General features: G+C 36.9%; 1 protein-coding gene across 1 annotated transcript; it reads right to left on the bottom strand.

The window, feature by feature from the left end:
- Positions 1-46: 46 nt before the first annotated feature.
- Positions 47-2,919, bottom strand: LOC142348793 (3-ketoacyl-CoA thiolase, mitochondrial-like). The gene has a single exon (XM_075400293.1). It carries the CDS (start codon positions 2,718-2,720, stop codon positions 1,524-1,526), a length of 1,197 nt encoding a protein of 398 aa, XP_075256408.1. The 5' UTR covers positions 2,721-2,919; the 3' UTR covers positions 47-1,523.
- Between the last annotated feature and the right edge of the window lie 11,148 nt (positions 2,920-14,067).

Below are 14,067 nucleotides of genomic sequence, written 5' to 3'. Positions count from 1 at the left end.
CTAGTCAAGCTAAACCTATAGCAAAATTTCTTGACAACAAAAGTAGTTTAAAATTGATTTATTTTATTCAAGCTTTAAGTCAAATAAAAACAACCAAATATGCAATAAACAAAAATAGGCAGCTCCAAACTAAATGACCATATTTAGTCAAATATGTCACTATTAGTTTAAAGAGAGCAAAAAATCCAGAATGTTGTAGTTTTTCAGTCAATTAAAGCTGGCTGGTCATCTCCGTGTGTATGCCCGGAGAAATCTCATCATTTATTGGCTACTAATTGTCCGAATAGCCGTTGTTACTGCTTTCACGGCGAACATGATGATTCCTCATTATCTGTCGCAATTGTCAAACCCGGCATTTCTGAACTCCCACTTGCAGGCGATGAAACAGCACCGTTTGAGCCTGCCCCTCGAGTCCCCTGCCGAGTTCTCGGAGTACCAACTATCTCATCTACTTTGCCCTTTTCGAGTCTAACACCTTCACTTCGCGAAAATCTTGCTATGCTCGGATTTGCATCTGTTACGTTTACTCTGCCATTAATTCTTGCAGACTTTCGAGGCAGAATTGACGTAACAGTAAGACCTTGTTTGAAAACGGCTTCTTTCTTCTTGGACTCTGGTGATCGATTGTCGGGCGTTGATTCTCGCTCACCACTCGATGAAGATCTTTCGATTTCCCTTCTTTCATTAGTCAGACCAGAAGAAGTTTGATCAGAGCTTGTGACCGATTCGAAACTTGGTTTTGTTGGTACTTTTGGCAGTGTGCCGGTGGACCTTCGCGCTACATGTTTAGCTTCTTTAGTAGAGCAACCAGCGCGTTGTTTAACAGAATGTCTAGAAATCGATTTGGCCGTTTTTGGGAACCGAGGTGAAATACGAGATGGTCTATCAAAATCTTCTTGGGGTTCATCGTCGGTTGAACTCTCACTGAGTGCCGTTAGATCTATATCTCTAAGTTCCAACTCTTGACTCGAAGATTCAGTAGCTGAGTGTCGCTTTCTTTGACCAGTCGTCTTTGGATCCAATATTGGTTTCGGCCTGCAAATCTGTTCGAAAGTAACATTGTGAGCTTTCATCACTTTTAGCATTTCTCCAAATTTCTGATTGAAAAATATCTCAGGAATTAGTCCATCCTTTGTAAACATTCTTTTGCAAGGTGTCGCCATTGTTCCTTGACTAGCTACTCCACAGCAAATGCGTTTCCAAACATATATACTCTTGAGACAATGTGTGCAAACAACATGCTCACACAAACCATTCCGGTAGTTTCGCGAACAAGGCATTCCGCATTTAACACACGCCAATAAGTCGTACAACAGCCTACACTTCTCAATAACTGTCTTTCTGTCCATTGAACCCTTTGGTGCATTAAATACCATTGATAAACTGAAAATTAAAAAAAAACCAACCCACGTAAACATACAAAGTCTACGAAAAAAATAGTTTCTGTGATATGAAATTTCCATTCAACACTTCCATATAAATATAATGTATCAGGTTTGGTTTTAAAATAAGTAGGTAGAAGTTTATGGCTTGCTCAAGATGACAGCAATACCTTGCCCACCCCCAATGCAAGCCGAACCAACAACATGGTTGATATCACTTTCGTTTTTAACTCGGTATGCCAAGTGAGCTAAAATTCTACTGCCAGAAGCTGCTAAGGGGTGTCCGATTGCAATAGCACCTCCACATGAATTGGTTTTGTCTCTGTTTAGACCAAGTTCTTTTTCGACTGCTAAATACTGGGCTGCAAATGCTTCGTTAACTTCCACTAAGTCCATATCATTAAGAGTCAAACTAGTCGCAGTGAGCGCTTTCATAATTGCTGGAACGGGACCTATGCCCATAATTGAAGGGTCACAACCAGCAGCTCCATAACCAACGATCCTAGCCAATGGTTCCAAGTTGAACTTTTTACAAGCTTCTTCACTCGCTACCATAACTGTACCAGCTCCATCATTGACACCAGATGCAGTTCCCGCTGTTACAGTTCCTCCCTCTTTAAAAACAGGCTTCAATTTTTTCATCATCTCAATTGTTGGATCTTTTCTAGGGTATTCATCAGCTGCAAAAACATTCGGACCTTTCTTACTTTTCAATTCCATTTCACAAATTTCATCAGCGAACAATTGGTTCTCATAAGCTTTTGCCCAACGTTGTTGCGACTGCAAGGCGTACAGGTCACAATCTTCTCTGGAAATCTTGTACTTCTCTGCCAAGTTTTCAGCAGTTAAAGCCATGGGTAAATTACAATGGGTGTCAGTCAGTCCACTCCAAAGTGCGTCTTGAACTTTGGGGCTCTGACCCAAGGGAATGCCAAATCTTGAATTCCAGATTGAATAGGGCGCCATACTCATGCTTTCCGTGCCAGCAGCAAGGACTATATGTGACTCTCCAATGCTGATACTTTGACAAGCATTCACGACTGATTGAAATCCAGATCCACAAAGCCTATTGATAGAGTACATTTCTCGCTCTAGAGGAACGCCAGCTTTCAACCCAACATGGCGCGCGCAGTATATTCCATCCGGGGAACTATGGATAACATTACCGACAACAACTGAATCAACATTTTCCGGTTTAATGTTCGCACTTTTCATAGCTGCTACACTGCTGTGAACAGCCAATTGTGTAGGTGAAAAATTTGCTAGTGTGCCTCCATACTTGCCAAATCCTGTCCGTTTAGCCCCAACAATGAAAATGTCTTTCAAACGAGCAGCCATTATTCTGAATAAAAAGCTAACTAAATTTTGCAACAATAAAGGTTTAAACAGCTCTCATTTTTTTTTGCCGATAGTCGTTAATGGCAGCCACGAAAAATCGGTGACGAAAACAAATCTCATGAAGAAAAGGTACCGAGAAACTCAACCAGATTGGGATTTATTGTCCCCCACCCCATTGTAAAGCAAACACCACTTAATAAAGGATGCTTTCAATCTTTCTGGGAAATTAGTGATGTAATACCCATATTCAAAGACGGGGACATCGGTTGAACAATACAGGCCGATAAGTTTGCTATGTATCGTCTCATGTATGTAAATACATTATGTTGTGACTGTACGAAATTGAAAGAAAGCTTACATAGCTCTCAGCACGGCTTCAGAAAAGAGATCAGTAATAGTCTGTCTGTGTACAGTATGTATGGAACCTGGGAGCGGTTAACCGCTCCTAGTTCTGGAGCGCAGAAGCGTCCATACTTGAGAACGGGCGTCCATACTTGAGAACCTAATCTGAGAAAATATAGAGAACCTATATTAAACCGCTCAGCTATGCTTACGTAAAGCTTGTTTGCACTGACAGCTATATGAAGTGGAATGGTAAAATCCTGGAAACATGGTGCCAAAAACATTTCACGGCTTTAACATTATTATTATTGGTTTAAGCACCATTTAAAATCAACAGTACAGGAAAATTAAAAAATAACTTTGGAGTTTTTGCATGAAAACTTCAGATAGTAAGATTCACCACAGAAGAAAGCCTTTTCCACTCAACAGCGACTCAAGCGAGAAAAAAACGTCGATTCCAAAATAAGAGCCAAATTTGGGAGCAAGTAAATTGTAATTATATTGAGACCTTGAAACAATCGTGTTTCGTTTCATTAGTTCCGATAAATAGTGGGAGTTTACTAGGCTGATGTACAAAGTGATGCGCATCCAATGGGATTTTGAACACAAATTCTAATGTTGTCTGTCATTTGTTTTTCTTCCTCAGCTGATGATTATATAATCATTTTATTGATAGATTTAACCAATACGAAATGCTTTATGTAGACGTAGTGCTGGGAGGGCCCGGACCAGCCAATATTCACCCAGTTTTGGGGAGGGGCATTTCTTAAATTACCTTTTTTTTAAAAAAAAACTTTTTTGAACACATAGCGTTGCCTAATTGTCACCCAGTGCAGCTGCTTCAGGTACGAAGAGAATGAAGTTGGAGGTGACAATCGAAAAATCAAACGCGTGGCAGAGTTCATTCTTCGCTGGAGTATTGCTAACAATAAGTTTGGCAGACCATAATAAAGCGAATTACAGTAGTCTCCACGTGATAACATTCACAATCAATTAACTCAATTAAGACTGATGTTTTATTTTGATTTTGAAATTAACACTTTTTTGACAGATACTAAAATGAAATCGACAAAACAAGGTCGGCTTGTCGTTGAAGAGTAAAATAACAATTAAAATAACAAGGTAGAAGTTTTACCTGTTTCGTTTAGCCACCATCTTCTGGCGGACGTAAACGACTATGTTTACCAATTTTGCAATTCCGAATAATCAAATACTGACTCTTATCCGCATTCAATTTCAATTTTTGATTTTTGAACCAACATTGAATCTGGGTCAAACTATCATCAGACCCGAATTTACTAAGGGTCGCATCGTTTATAAAAAAGAACGCTTTCATCTGCGTAGAAATGGTAATTTAATTTCAAATTCTTGACCTTTTCTTCTAGAGGCAGCATGTAAAAGAAAAAACTCAGCAGACCAAGAAAAGACCCTTGCGGCACTTAGTTTTAGCATCTCCAGAAAGATATCTGTTTATGATAACTTGTTGCAAACGATTCAAAAGTCAACTTTCGACAGATATTAACACAAGAGGTTGCAATCTAATCTTTTCCGCAATTATCAGAAATCAGAACTGATGATAAGTGATATCAAACGCTGCAGACAAGACTCAGCCAATCTACATCACATAAAACAACCGGTCCAGATAACAAGGGAGATCAAAAAAGACTATTCGCAAAACCGTTTCCGCTGAATGCGAACAACAAAAAGCACCCCGGTGATTGCTCGTGAGATTATTTGATTCCACGTACAAATGAATTTGCTCAAGAGTAATTCTTTCAAAAACTTTTGAAAGGAATCTTAGATTTGTCGCAGGGCGACAACATGACAGCAATTTGGGATCAAAGTTAGGCCTATTGAGCGACATCTGGACGCTTTGTTTCAAGTGAATTGACAGAATTCCTCTCTGAGGAATTAAACCATTTAAGGCAATCAAAACGTCCGAAAAAAGGGTCAAAACAATTTTCGTAACCTCGTTGGCATTAAATCACTCGGCAACGTACTGTTCAAATTTCTTGGAAGAATTTGGAGAATTGGGAGAATTTACAAACTGCTCTCTGTAAAACTCTGAAAACTGTCCTGGTTAGTTATATGTGAATCATTCAATTTTAAACCATTCGTTGAAGGTAGTGTAACTAATACGGCTTCTATTCTCTTATCAAAGAAGGCATTAAATTATTTTGCTAATCGTTCAGGTTCCCCTACTGACTGAGGCGGGACAACCTTAATTTTTAATTGCTCTTGCTGCAGGACAGAGTATCTAACTCGCCTATTTTCCAAAGCAATCTATTTTTGAAGATATTCACATTTTTTGTTGCTAAACAGCTCAAAATACTCCATAACTGGTTGAAGAAACCGGCTCTTGGCGTACAAATTTCTCTTCTTTCGGTAAGCTTTCTCAATTTTTTTCCCTATCTTTTTGTTGTTTTTGCTCATCGTCAAAGAAAAAACACGGATGCTTTTGCACATAATTAGTTTTTAGAGGATGGTTCTTATTGACATATCTGACTTCGTTCTTTAAAACACTGTTAAAAACATTTTCAGGATCCTCTCCCTCTATCGGAGCATTGTTTTCTGCAAACGCAATTAGGTCAAAGTTGTGCCATTTTTTGCACGAGGTTTCTTCTATTGCTTAACTTTCATGTTTTTGCAGAAAGTCAAAGCGCAAAACTCAATGATCAGAGTTTGTAATGAAATTTACACGAGGCTCCGATAAATCAACCTCCTCGGATGTTATATCTGCTCAAAATTTCCACCACTTTTGTGATTAGGCACAGTAATTTGCTGACAACTCATGCATAAAAATCCAATTACTTGACGCATCATTTAATAGCAGCATTGAATTATTGCTATCACCTAAAATAAGTAAATTTTTGAACAACAGATATTTTTCCTCAAAAAAACGCTGTTAACTCATTTAAGAAGACACAAACATTGGTATTTATTTGACAGTATATACTAACTAAAGGATTCACCAACTTGCCTAACGTAAATTCAAGAAATGCGTTAATTAGACCCATGTTTGAGAAACTATCGATACGTAAATTTCCATAAAAGTACTCCCATAATCCGCCCTTTTTCTCTGTTTTCACAATAATTTGGCAGATCATAATAAAGCGAATTACAGTAGTCTCCACGTGATAACATTCACAATCAATTAACTCAATTAAGAGTGATGTTTTAATTTGATTTTGAAATTAACACTTTTTAGACAGATACTAAAATGAAATCGACAAAACAAGGTCGGCTTGTCGTTGAAGAGTAAAATAACAATCAAAATAACAAGGTAGAAGTTTTACCTGTTTCGTTTAGCCACCATCTTCTGGCGGACGTAAACGACTATGTTTACCAATTTTGCAATTCCGAATAATCAAATACTCACTCTTAGCCGCATTCAATTTCAATTTTTGATTTTTGAACTAACATTGAATCCGGGTCAAATTATCATCAGATCCGACTTTACTAAGAGTCGCATCAATTATAAAAGAGAACGCTTTCATCTGCGTAGAAATGGTAATTTAATTTCAAATTCTTGACCTTGTCTTCTAGAGGCAGCATGTAAAAGAGAAAACTCAGCAGACCAAGAAACGACCCTTGCGGCACTTAGTTTTAGCATCTCCAGAAAGATATCTGTTTATGATAACTTGTTGCAAACGATTCAAAAGTCAATTTTCGACAGATATTAACACCAAAGTTTGCAATCTAATCTTTTCAACAATTATCTGAAATCAGAACTGATGATAAGTGATATAAAACGCTGCAGGCAAGTCTCAGCCAATCTACATCACATAAACCAACCGGTCCAGATAACAAGGGAGATCAAAAAAGACTATCCGCAAAGCCGTCTCCGGTGAATGCGAACAACAAATAGCACTCCGTTACTTGCTCGTGAGATTATTTGATTCCACGTACAAATGAATTTGCTCAAGAGCAGTTCATTCAAAAGTTTTTGAAAGGAATCTTAGATTTGTCACAGGGCGATAATTTCAAAGCAATTCGGGATCAAAGTTAGGCCTATTGAGCGGACTCTGGACGCCTTGTTTCAAGTGATTTGACAGGATTCCTATCTGAGGAGTTAAACCATTTAAGGCAATCAAAACGTCCGAAAAAAGGGTCAAAACATTTTTCATAACCTCGTTGGCATTAAATCACTCGGCAACATACTGTTTAAATTTTTTGGGAGAATTTTGAGAACTGGGAGAATTTACAAGCTGCTCACTGTAAAAACCATAAAACTGTCCTGGATAATATTATGTGAATCATTCAATTTTAAACCATTCGTTGAAGGTAGTGTAACTAATACGGCTTCTATTCTCTTATCAAAGAAGGCATTAAATTATTTTGCTAATCGTTCTGGTTCCCCTACTGACTGAGGCGGGACAACCTTAATTTTAAATTGCTCTTGCTGCAAGATAGAATATCTAACTCGGTAATTTTCCAAAGCAAGCTATTTTTGAAGGTTTTCACATTTTTTGTTGCTAAACAGCTCAAAATACTCCATAACTGGTTGAAGAAACCGGCTCTTGGCGTACAAATTTCTTTTCTTTCGGCAAGCTTTCCCAATTTTTTTCCCCTATCTTTTTGTTGCTTTTGCTCATCGTCAAAGAAAAGGCACGGATGCTTTTGCACATAATTAGTTTTTAGAGGATGGTTCTTATTGAAATATCTGACTTCGTTCTTTAAAACACTGTTAAAAACATTTTCAGGATCCTCTCCCTCTATCGGAGCATTGTTTTCTGCAAACGCAATTAGGTCAAAGTTGTGCCATTTTTTGCACGAGGTATCTTCTATTGCTTAACTTTCATGTTATTGCAGAAAGTCAAAGCGCAAAACTCAATGATCAGAGTTTGTAACGAAACTTACACGAGGCTCCGATATATCAACCTCCTCGTATGTTATAACTGCTCCAAATTTCCACCACTTTTGTGAGTAGGCACAGTAATTTGCTGTCAACTCATGCATAAAAATCCAATTACTTGACGCATCATTTAATAGCAGCATAGAATTATTGCTATCACCTACAATAGGTAAATTTTTGAACAACAGATATTTTTCCTCAAAAAACGCTGTTAACTCATTTAAAAAGACACAAACATTGGTATTCATTTGACAGTATATACTAACTAAAAGATTCACCAACTTGCCTAACGTAAATTCAAGAAATGCGTAAATTAGACCCATGTTTGAGAAACTATCGACACGTAATTTTCCATGAGAGTACTCCCATAATCCGCCCTTTTTTTGTTTCTACAGATGTAATAATAGCCATTTGGACAACACTGTTGGAGAAGAAACTCCTATTTTGACACATTCTTCATTTAAGTTTCTGTCAAATTTCTGAATTTGAAATCATTAGCTTCAATAAGATTTCTAATAGAGAGGTTTTGTTGCAAATCGATCTTGCATTATGTAAACAATATTTTACTCGGTTACTGACAGATTTGAAATTAAGTAGTCAGGCATCAAAGGCCCCTATCAAATCCCTTGACTTCTGATTCAAATAAAAACGTGAAAATCAACATTTTCGAGCCAGAATTTGGAAGATTAAAATCGCTCAGTATCGAATTGGAAAACACACGGAAAGATTTCACACGAGACCCATCTCTAGATATTTGAGGGATATACAGAAGATCAACTACCTTTCTCTTGAAGTATTCTCTTATATCGTCCGTACATACAGAGTTGCCTAAACAACCAATGTGAAAATGCCATTTTTTTGGTGGCCTTTAAATTGCACTGACTGTCGTCTGATGATTATTATTTGTGCCCGTCTTAAAAACATTTGGTTTTCCGCCAAGGGACACTTTGTCAGCAAACATATTTTCAATGACTTCAGCTTCCTCTTTTGAGTTACGATCACTACCACTGTTGTCAGTCCGATTTCCTAAAACAGCTTCAAGTTATGGGTAATCAAGTTTCTTTAGATAATATTTCTCCTGTTCCAGTGATTGGATGTGAGAGACCAGCGAATCTACTTTTTCAAAATCAACTTCAAGAGCAGATACTCCGTCAAGGGCGATTGAATCTGTTGTAAACGTTGGCCAACAATTCGGACTTGACCAAAAATTCATTCCAATGCATTTTGCTGTCTGAAAAATTCCAAGGCAAGATCCATGAAGACATTTAGCATCACTTCGAACAGAAATAAGGGCTTATTGCTCTGTACATAAACCCATGCAACCAAAGCATGGCGTATCGGATGAAGGAGGCGGCAGGAATAAAGCCGTCAATGTTTGTGCAGAACACTCCAAAGACTGCAGTTATCGCTCCAAAGACTCCAAGGACTGCAGTTAGAGCTGATTAAAAAGACTGCAGTTAGCGCAGTTGTTTTACACTCCAAAAACTGCAGTTAGCGCTGATTAAGTCGTAATCAAAAGAATAAAATAAGTTCTATTATCTGAATAAATAAGTACAAAAAACAAATAAGTCAGTCGACAAATATGGAAAATGTTTTCGCCAAATTTTATCTACTGAGAAAAAACTTCCTGTAAAAAAGCTCAAACAAACGCGAAGAACTTATTCGCCAAAAGATTAATCGCAAAAACCAGGATTTCAGTCTTCATTGAACTTCAATACCGTTTGCAGTAGTCTAATCTGAAGTATGCACGCTTCCTCCACATGAATCTGAAATCCCATGTAACTTGGGCTACCCAAACAAAGTCCGACCTCTGATAAAAAAATTTACAATTATGAGCTGAAGCACTTAGAGTCTGTTCAATAAATTTATCACAACAATTAGGCTATGACACTGTTGCAAGCCAATTTGATCCAAAACATTATTCCAATTTCTTGACGCGTCATTTAATAGCAGAAAAAAATAATGATATCACCTGTAAAAAGTAATTTTTCGAGCAACAGCAATAAAAATTGGTGGAAACACATTTACAAGAACACAAACGTTGGTATTTGGTTGACAGTATATATAAAAAAGGATACACTGACATGACGGCGTACAGCAAGGAATCCATCTCCGCGTTTTTTAAGCGCATATTTGAGAAATTTGTCGAAACATAAAGTTCCATGTAAAGTTTCATCATTGTACAACGCTAATCTTCCGCCATTTTTTTCTGTTTGCACTGAGGTAATTAAAGCCATTTAAGCTATAAGGTTAAAACCATAAGCTTCAATGGGTTTTTTTGTTTGCAAGGTCTTGTTGCAAATCAATCGTGCATTATGTAAGAAAATTTTTACTCGGTTACTGACAGGTTTGGAATTATATAGTCACGTATCAAAGGCGGCCAGCCACTCCCCCGCCTTTTTATTCAAAAAAAATTTGTGAGAATGAACATTTTGAGACAATAATTTGGAAGATTAAACTTAGCAAATATCGATTTTGAAAACTCAGTGGAAAGAATTTAGACGGGACTCTTCTTTCGATATTTCATGGAAATGCAGAAAAACTTTTCCGTTTTTGTTTTATTATTCTTTTATATTGTCCATAGAGACAGAGTCGCCTATAAGACCAAATTATATATGCCTTCTTTTTGGTGGCATTTTAATTGCATTGACCGTCGTCTGATGATTTTTATTTATGCCCGTCTTGAAAAAATTTGATTTTCTTTCATAGGACTCTTTGTCAGCAAACATGTTTTCAATGTATTCAGCTTTTATTTTTTTTGAATTATAATCCATAGCAGTGCTGTCAGTACAAATTCTGAAAGCAGCTTCAAGGTACAGGTAATCAGATTTCTTCGGAGATTTTATCTCCAGTTGCAAAAGTTGGGTTTCAGAAATCAGCAAGTCCAATTTTTCAAATTTAACTTCAAGAGCAGATATTCGGTATAAAAAGGGCTAATAAATCTGTTGTAAAAATTGCAAACAATTTGGACATGACCAAAAAACTTTTCCAATGCAATTTGTTGTCCGAGAAATTCCAAGGCAAGATCCATCAACACATTTAGCTTCACATCGAACCTAGATAACGCGTTTTTTCGTACTTAAACCCATGCATAGAATGCATGGAGTATTGGACGGAGGAGGCCATGCTGATAGAGCCGTCCTTGTTTGCGACAAATACGTACAGTCCAAAGACTGCAGTTAGTGCTGAGTAAATCCTAATTAATCGAATAATCTAAATCCTAATATCTAAATAAATATTTACAAAAAATAATTTTATTAGCCGAACAAAATCGGAGATCGCTTATGCCAAAGTTTGACTGAGAAAACAATTAAACAAAAACTCAAACAATTGCAAAGAACTCTTGCTCCACAAAAATAACGAAAACCAGTGTTTCAAAGGTCATTAAAATTCTACAAGGCTTGCAATACTCGAATCTGAAGTGTACCAAATTCTTCCATGAGAATCTGAAATTTCCGATAATTGGGGCTGCCCAATGTCCGGTCTCCGATAAAATTACAATCAGGAGCTGTAACAGAATTAAATAGCTTCCCGGATGCACTTGGAGACTGTTTAATAAATTTATCACAACAATTAGGCTATGAAATTGTTGCAAGCCAAATTCATCCAAAAAAGACTTCCAATTTCTAGACGCATCATCTGATAGCAGCAAAGAAATATTGAGATTACCTCCAATAGATAATTTTTCGAACAACAGCAATTTATCTTTGAAAAATGGTGTTAAATCATTTATAAAGACAAGAACATTGGTATATAGTCGACAGTATATACAAACTAAAATTGACACTGACCTGCCCAGCGTAAATTCAAGAAAACTCACCTCCGAGTTTTTTAAGTACATATTTGAAAAGTTTGTCGAAACGTAAGATTCCATCGTAGTACACCGCTAATCCTTCGCATTTTTTTCTTTTCTGTTTACACTGAAGTAATAATAATCATTTGTGCAACGCTGTTAGGGAAAAAGCTCATCAATTGAGTTATCTCTGATCTATGTTTCTTGGTCTTGTGCATGATCTAGGTCGTGTTGCCAATCGATCTTGAATTACTGACAGATTTGAAACGATATAGTCACGTGTCAAAGGCGGCCAGCCACTCCCTCGTTTTCTGATTCAAAAAAATCGTAAAAACGATCATTTTTGAGTCAGAATTTTGGAGAAAAAACTTGGTCAATATCGAATATAAAAAAAAACAGTGGAAAGATTTCAGACCAGACTCGTCTCTAGATAATTCACGGATATACAGAAGTCCAACTGCCTTGTTCTGGTAATATTCTTTTATATCGTCCATAGAGACAGAGTTGCCAATACAACCAATGCAAAAATACCGTTGTTTAAATGGGCTTTCAATCGCACTGACACTCTTCTGATGACTATTGTTTGTACCCGTCTTGAAAAAATTTAGTTGTCGGTCATGGGACTCTTTAACAGCAAACATGTTTTCAGTGATTTCAGATTTCTATTTGTTTGAATTACGATCAGTAGCAGTTCTGTCAGTTCAAATTCTGTAAGCAGCTTTAAGATACGGGTAATCAGTCTTCTTCATAGAATTTATCTCCTGCTCCACTAATTGGATTTTAGAAACCAGCGAGTCTAATTTTTCTAATTCAGCTGCAAGAGAAGATACTCGGTCAAGAGCTATGAAGTCTGTTGTAAACGTTGGCAAACATTTCGGACATGACCAAAAATTCATTTCAATGCAATTTGTTGTCTGACAAATTTGAAGGCAAGATCCATGAACACTTTTAGCTTTAATTCGAACACAGATAAGGGTTTATTATTCTGTGCATAAACCCATGCACACAATACATGTCGTATTGGACGGAGAAGGCGGCGGGGATTTTTTGACCGTCCTTGTTTGGGATAAAAAATACATTCCAATGAGTGCAGTTAGCGATGAATAAGTTCTAGTTAAAGGAATAATCTAAACCCTATTATCTAAATGAATATCTACGAAAAACAAATAAATCAATCGAACAAATGCAGAGAACGCTTACGCCGAATGTTGAGTGACAAAAAAATTAAATGTAAGAAATGCTCAAACAATTACAAAGAACTCTTGAGCCAAAATTGTACTCTCGAAAACCAGGACTTCAGTGTTCCTTAAAATAGTACAAAAATTGCAATATTCGAATCTGAAATGTACAGGCTTCTTCCGCAGGAATCTGAAAAACCGGTAACTGGGGTTTTCCATACAAAGTGTGGCCTCTGTTACAAGAGTGAAAAGTTAAACCCAGGAGCTGAAACAGAAATAAATGGCTTCCCGGGTGAAAGTGGACGAGACTATTTAATAATTTATCACTACAATTAGCCTATGACACAAAATTCCTAAAAGTTTACTGAAGTTTATTTTCGTGAAATTTAATGCATCCTATTTAGAACCTCGGAGTTGTTACAGCTGAATCACTAAGTTAGAATGATCATGTTGAAGTAAAGTGCATAAAAACAACAGCAGCCTTGTTTCAAGTCAAAAGAAACCTGTCAGCTAATACATCAGTTTCGATAAATCTTGACACTTTTTCTGGCTAATTGATGCCAATTTTTTAATGCGAAGCTGTTTGTCTCAACAGTGGGGACACAAATTTGATAGAACTGGTTCAAAGACGTTCAATTTTGCGGATCCTTGGTTCCTCGAATTACCACTACAAAGAACGACTTCTCAAGTTGAGGCTGTTGCTGGTTTCGTTGTACGTCGAGCTGCACTGTTATTTATTGTTTTCCTCCGTGCTCTCAGGACAAGTTGACATCGAACGGAACGGTTTTTTGTCACATGATACTGGCGGCACAAGACAATCAGAAACCTCTTTTATGTTGTCCAACACAACCAAGAGCAAAACAAAAATACCCTTCTTTTATTGGGCTCACATTTTGAACATCCAGTTAGAATCGTTGTTTGATATTGCCTTAGATCAAAAAATTTTGTAGGACTAACTAATCTTGCTTTACTGGAACATCTCCAAATTTCACTTCAATGAATTGGTTCCACGCACGTTTCGTATCATTTTTGGATACGCTCTTGGGTCCTGCACTGTTATACAGAAACAATCTTAAACAAACAGTAAACTGAATTGTTTTTTGGATTAAAACTCAATGATTTGTAGTCTCTATAGTCCGTTTTAATATTATTATTATTATTATTATTATTATTATTATT

This window comes from Convolutriloba macropyga, chromosome 10, assembly GCF_964194025.1.
Source record: "Convolutriloba macropyga chromosome 10, txConMacr16.3, whole genome shotgun sequence".
NCBI lineage: Eukaryota > Metazoa > Xenacoelomorpha > Acoela > Convolutidae > Convolutriloba > Convolutriloba macropyga.
Note: the sequence above shows the minus strand (reverse complement) of the source record. Positions and strands in the feature narration are given on the sequence as shown.

What these genes read in the sequence shown, in the direction of transcription:
- LOC142348793 (XM_075400293.1), bottom strand. Translation starts at nt 2,720, where the DNA reads ATGGCTGCTCGTTTGAAAGACATTTTCATTGTTGGGGCTAAACGGACA.